This window comes from Colobus angolensis, unplaced genomic scaffold (genome assembly GCF_000951035.1).
Source record: "Colobus angolensis palliatus isolate OR3802 unplaced genomic scaffold, Cang.pa_1.0 Scaffold22, whole genome shotgun sequence".
NCBI lineage: Eukaryota > Metazoa > Chordata > Mammalia > Primates > Cercopithecidae > Colobus > Colobus angolensis.
Genome location: NW_012115377.1, coordinates 4,612,328 through 4,618,810, shown reverse-complemented (window position 1 = coordinate 4,618,810; position 6,483 = coordinate 4,612,328). Strand labels below are relative to the sequence as shown.

Here is a 6,483-nt window from a genome sequence, read left to right as displayed (position 1 = left end):
TGAAACCCCATCTCTACTAAAAATACAAAAATTAGCTGGGCGTGGTGGTGGGCGTCTGTAATCCCAGCTACTCTGGAGGCTGAGGCAGAGAATTGCTTGAACCAGGGAGGTGGAGGTTGCAGTGAGCCGAGTTCGCACCACTGCATTCCAGCCTGGGCGACAGAGTGAGACTCTGTTTCAAAAGCAAAACAAAACAAACAACAACAATAACAACAAAACACTAAAGAATACAGGTCAGCATGTTTATTTAACCCATTAGTGAGGGAACAGCAGGATTATAAAGCCAAAACATGTATAGTCCCTGAAATAAGAAGGCAATGTTAGCTATGAGGCTGCTTAATGTCCCATAGGACAATAAAACTGTAATCTTTGGGGATGATTTTTTTCTTTTTGTTTCCTTTTTTTTGTTTGTTTGTTTTTGGTAGGGAGAGATGGGATCTCACTCTGTTACCCAGGCTGGTCTCGAACTCCTCCTGCCTCAAGCAATCCTCCTGCCTCAGCCTCCCAAAGTGCTGGGATTACAGGCATGAGCCTCCATGCCCAGCTGAGAGTATCTTTTCTCTGAGATGAAAATAATTTGCAGCATATCTGTCTGTAAGTTAGCACTAATTTCCATGAGTCTAGTCCCTAATAGAAATAGTGAAATTGGCCACGTGTAGTGGTTCATGCCTATAATCCCAGCACTTTGGGAGGCCAAGGTGGGCAGATCACTTGAGGTCAGGAGTTCAAGACCAGACTGGCCAACGTGGTGAAACCCTGCCTCTACTAAAAATAAGCCAGGCATGGTGGCGAGTGCCTGTAATCCCAGCTACTCAGGAGGCTGAGGCAGGAGAATCGCTTGAACCTGGGACACAGAGTTTACAGTGAGCGCAGATCGCACCACTGTACTCCAGCCTGGACTACAGAGCGAGACTCCATTTCAAAAAAAAAGAAAGTAAAATCAATTACAGGTATATTTAACTAGCGCAGGTTGATAAACTATCTGGCCCATCACTTGCTTTTATAAATAAAGTTTTATTGGACCCAGCCATGCCTCTTCACGTACATATGTCTATAGCTGCTATCATGCCATCATGGCAGAGTTGAGTAGTTTCAACCCACACCGTATGTCCTGAAAAGCCTCAAGTATTTGCCTGTGGCCCTTTACCGAAAAAGTTGACCAACTCCTGTGCTGTAAAATGAAATAGCTCAGATGAGCCTGCCAGACAGGGCTCCAACACAAGATTGCAAAGTCTGGCAGCCTCTGGCCTTGTTTGCAATGGTTGGATAATTTTTCTTCCCATTGTCTGGGCCGGAAGGACTTATGTGTTTGAGAGGTTTGTGTTAGGCCATTGATGACGCCTCTTTTGAATGAAAGGGCTGACCCTCTGAAGTGGCTCCAGCCCAGGAAACGAGCCCCTTCCTCTTGTGTGTGTGTCCTTGCCAGAGCGCTGGGACTCTGCGGGCCCGAGGTAATTGTTGTCTGCCTTGTATATTGCTTCCTCCAATTGAATTTCAGCCCTCAGGTTCCCACAGACAGATCAGTGTTAATGATGTTGATAATTGTGATAATTATAGATACCCTCTGTAGTTAATTTCTATCAAGCCTAAAAATATCTCTATCAAAGAATCTGATATGTTACCGATGTTATCCTGTTTATTTCTTGCAACAACCTTAAGAAGGAAGCAAGGGACTCTTATTAACAATCCCTCCCCCAGCCTGTTTTTTTTTTTTTTTTTGAGATGGAGTCTCGTTCTGTCACCTAGGCTGGAGTTCAGTGGCACAATCTTATCTCACTGCAAACTCCTCCTCCTGGGTTCAAGCGATTCTCCTGCCCAAGCCTCTCGAATAGCTGGGATTACAGGCAAGCATCACCACACCCAAAAAAAAATTTTTGTATTTTTAGTAGAGACAGGTTTCACTGTGTTGATCAGGCTGGTCGTCTTGAACTCCTGACCTCAAGTGATCCACCCGCCTGAGCCTCTGAAAGTGCTGGGATTACAAGCATCAGCCACTGTGCTTGGCCCTATTAGAACTTCCTAATTCTTGTTTTTTTTTTTGGACAGAGTCTCACTCTGTCAACCAGGCTGGAGTGCAGTGGCATGATCTCAGCTCACTACAACCTCCACCTCCCAGGTTCAAGGGATTCTCGTGCCTCAGCCTCCTGAGTAGCTGGGATTATAGGCACCTGCCACCATGCCTGGCTAATTTCTGTATTTTTAGTAGAGACGGGGTTTTACCATGTTGGCCAGGCTGGTCTCGAACTCCTGACCTCAGGTAATCCACCCGCCTCGGCCTCCCCAAGTGCTGGGATTACAGGCGTGAGCCACCGTGCCCAGCCCCAGGATAATTTTCAAGAGTGATCCACGCCATGAGGAAAATGTAATGAGATAACGTGTTAGTTCATGAATGGAGAAGGAGTGGCAACTTCTGCTGGGGAGGTCAGGGAAGGTCTGTATAAGGACCTGAAGGTTGCAAAGGATCAAGCCACAAGGGGACAAGGGACCAGGATGCTCCACCCAGAACAGCTTACACAAGGTCCTAAGGTAGGGCTGAGCCTGGGTGTGTGTGGGTGGGAGGTGCAGAAAGGAGGCCAGCCTGGGAGAAGGACTTAGCAAGACTGGCAGGGATTAGACCCCCCAAGGCCTATAGGGAGTCTGCTTTTATTCTCTATGCCTGCACGGTCTAGTATGGTAGTCATCTGTGGCTAGTAAACATTGGAATTGTGTCAGGCGCAGTGGCTCACACCTGTAATCTCAGCACTTTGGGAAGCTGAGGTGGGAGGATCACTTGAGCCAGGAGTTCGAGACCAGCCTGGGCAACATAGTGAGACCCCATTTCTACAAAAAATTAAAAACTTAGCAGGGTGTGGTGGCGCATGTCCATCATTCCAGCTATGCAGGAGGCCAAGGTGGGGGGATCACCCGAGCCCAGGAGATTGAGGCTGTAGTGAACTGTAACCATGTCACTGCACCCCAGAGCCTAGGGGACAGAGCCAGACTCCATCACACACACAAAAAAGAAATCGTTACACGTTTTATCCATGTGACAAAATATCACATGTACCCCATAAATGTGTAAAACATTGTGTATCAATGTAAAACTTTTTTAAAATTTTAAACTGAAAATGAAATGTAGTTGAAAGTTTGGTTCCTTGGTAAAAATTGGAACCCTGGTACACTGTTGGTGGGAATTTAAAATAGTGCAACTAGGCTGGGCATAGTGGCTCATACCTGTAATTCCAGCACTTTGGGAGGCCGAGGCAGGCGGATCACTTGAGGTGAGGAGTTCGAGACCAGCCTGGCTAACATGGTAAAACCCCATCTCTACTAAAAATACAAAAAATTAGTGGGGCGTGGTGGTGGGCACCTGTAATCCCAGCTACTCAGAGGCTGAGGCAGGAGAATTCCTTGAACCCAGGAGGTGGAGGTTGCAGTGAACCGAGATCGAGTCACTGCACTCCAGCCTGAGTGACAGAGTGAGACTCCATCTCAAAATAAATAAATAAATAAGTAAATAATAAATCCTATATTATTCCACTTATATGAGGTTCCTAGAGTTGTCAGAGTCAGACAGAAAGTAAAATGGGATGCCGGGAGCAAAGGCTCACACCTGTAATCCCAGCACATTGGGAGACCAAGCCAGGAAGATCACGAGGTTAGGAGTTCAAGACCAGCCTGGCCAACATGGTGAAACCCCATCTATACTAAAAATACAAAAATTAGCTGGGCCTGGTGGTGGGTGTCTGTAATCCCAGCTACTCTGGAAGCTGAGGCAGGAGAATCGCTTGAACCTGGGAGGTGGAGGTTACAGTGAGCTGAGATCGTGCCACTGCACCCCAGCCTGGGTGACAAAGTAAGACTCCGTCTCAAAAATAATAATAATAATAATAATAATAATAAAGTAAAATGGGAGGTGCCAGGAGCTGGGGAGGAGTGTGGGTGTGAGTGTTTCATGGGGACAGAGTTTCAGTTTGGTTAAGATGAGAAAGTTCTGGAGATGGGTGGTGGTGATGGTCGCATAGCCACGTGAAAGTATTTAATACCGCTGAACTCTACATTTAGACATGGTTACAATAGTGAATTTTATGCTATGTGTATTTTACCACACTTAAAAAAAATCGGATTTCCTAGTTGCACTAACCACATTCAGAAGCCACAGGGGAGAAGTGGCTACTGTGTTGGATGGCCCAGATAGAGAACATTTCCGTCATCGCAGAAAGTTCGACCGGACGGTGCTACTCACATATGGATGTAGCTTCTGGGGCCACTTCTGTTCCCTGAGTTTGGCTGGTGGGATCCACTGTGCTGAGAATCACAGTCTGGGGATTTGGGGTGAAGAATACTCCTCAACTTTTTTTCTTTTTTTTGTTTTGTTTCATTTTTTTGTTTTGAGACAGTCTCCCTCTGTCACCAAGGCTGGAGGGCATTGGCATGATCTCGGCTCCCTGCAACCTCCACCTGCCAGGTTCAAGTGATTCTCCTGCCTCAGCCTCCTGAGTAGCTGGGATTACAGTCGCCCGCCACCATACCTGGCTAATTGTTTGTATTTTCAGTAGAGATGGGGTTTCACCATGTTAGCCAGGCTGGTCTCGAACTCTTGACCTCAGGTGATCTGCCCACCTTGGCCTCCCAAAGTGCTAGGATTACAGGCATGAGCCACCACACCCAGCCTTTTTTTTTGGATGGAATTTTGCTCTTGTCGCCCAGGCTGGAGTGTAATGGCGCAATCTTGGCTCAGTGCAACCTCCACCTCCCGGATTCAAGGGATTCTTGTACCTCAGCCTCCTGAGCAGCTGGGATTACAGGCGTGCACCACCACACCCGGCTAATTTTTGTATTTTTAGTAGAGACAGGATTTCACCATGTTGGCCAGGCTTGTCTCAAACTCTTGACCTCAGGTGATCCACCCACCTCGAGCTCCCAAAGTACTGGGATTGCAGGCATGAGCCATGGCACCCAGACACCTTTGCATGTTTAAGTAACTAACATGTCTCCTCTATTAGACCTTGTGCTTGCTCCCAAAGGCAGGGTCTGCAGCCACTTTTTCCCCATAGTGGCTACAGTATCTAGATTAGTGCAAGCAAATGTCTCTTGAAGCAATCAGTGGTTTGGGGGCAAGTTACTTAACCTCCCCATGCCTCAGTTTCCCCATTTGTAAAACAAAACAAAAAAAAGGAGATAACAGTGTATCTACTTCACATGTGGGGTGCAGCAGCATGCTGGAGTTGGCCTGCTAGAGCCAGTGGTCAAATTTTCAGGCGATTCGTGAGCCATTTGTTAGACATAGATATGCATAAAAACTACATAAACCTACAGTTAAACAAATGACATTAAAAACCGAAGTTTTAAAATTAACAAAGGTTTTTAAAAGTAACAAATACTCAACACTCACCACCTCCTAATAGCATACGATGTTTTCCTATTATCTGTGCTATTGAGGTTATTTACTACTTTTGTGTCAGTAGTAGATACATTTTGTATATACTTATAAATACTATTTAGAGGAATGCTACTATGTATCTCTTGCCAGCTGTATGTTTAGTAACTTCATGTTGGTAGCCTGAAATCCACCACTGGTAGGAATATTTACACCATGGAAATTGGCAAATGCTATATAAATCTGGGCCCTCCTATCCCCCTCCCTCAGGCAGTTGTTAAACATTGACAAGTACACCAATGGTTTGGAGGCTTAAACCAGTTAATAGATGTGTCTGGCATGTGGGTAATGATGTAGAAATGCTGCTTTTATTGTTAGTATTTGGTTGGCTCTCACTGTCTGATCCAGAATTGCTGCATATGCAGACAGGAATTGGACAAAGCCATTGACCAGCTGTTTTATTTATTCATTTATTTTCTTCCCTCTCTCTCTCCAGTTTGCCCAACCATCTGTAAGTCACACGGCTGCACTGCCGAAGGCCTCTGTTGCCACAGCGAGTGCCTAGGCAACTGTTCTGAGCCCGACGACCCCACCAAGTGCGTGGCCTGCCGCAACTTCTACCTGGACGGCAGGTGTGTGGAGACCTGCCCGCCCCCGTACTACCACTTCCAGGACTGGCGCTGTGTGAACTTCAGCTTCTGCCAGGACCTGCACCACAAATGCAAGAACTCGCGGAGGCAGGGCTGCCACCAGTACGTCATTCATAACAACAAGTGCATCCCTGAGTGTCCCTCCGGGTACACGATGAATTCCAGCAAGTGAGTTCTGGATGTGGGTCCAGGGGGCAGCTGAGAGGAGAAGGAACGTGGGGTTGGTTGTGACAATGCCTCCTGTTAAAACTGTGTGCAAACTCAGGGTTAATTGGCTATGAGTGAGGTCTCTGCTCTCAGATGCTACTTTTGCACCGTGTTTTGGTCCTGGGCTTGGGAGCAGGAGTTGACTACTTTTTTCTCTAAAGGGCCAGATATACTTCTGGTATTGTACCCACTATTCTTTCTTTCTTTCTTTCTTTTTTTTTTTGAGATGGAGTCTTGTTCTGTTACCCAAGCTGGAGTGCAGTGGCA

The 6,483-nt window shown here is 46.5% G+C and overlaps 1 protein-coding gene across 3 annotated transcripts in view; it reads left to right on the top strand.

Moving 5' to 3' along the window:
* INSR (insulin receptor) overlaps nt 1-6,483 on the top strand; it is a 169,629-nt gene that overhangs the window by 93,426 nt on the left and 69,720 nt on the right. For all 3 annotated transcript variants that reach the window (XM_011943557.1, XM_011943556.1, XM_011943555.1), the window contains exon 2: nt 5,856-6,177. In XM_011943557.1, coding sequence (XP_011798947.1) covers nt 5,856-6,177 — 322 coding nt within the window. The remainder of the gene's footprint in view (nt 1-5,855; nt 6,178-6,483) is intronic.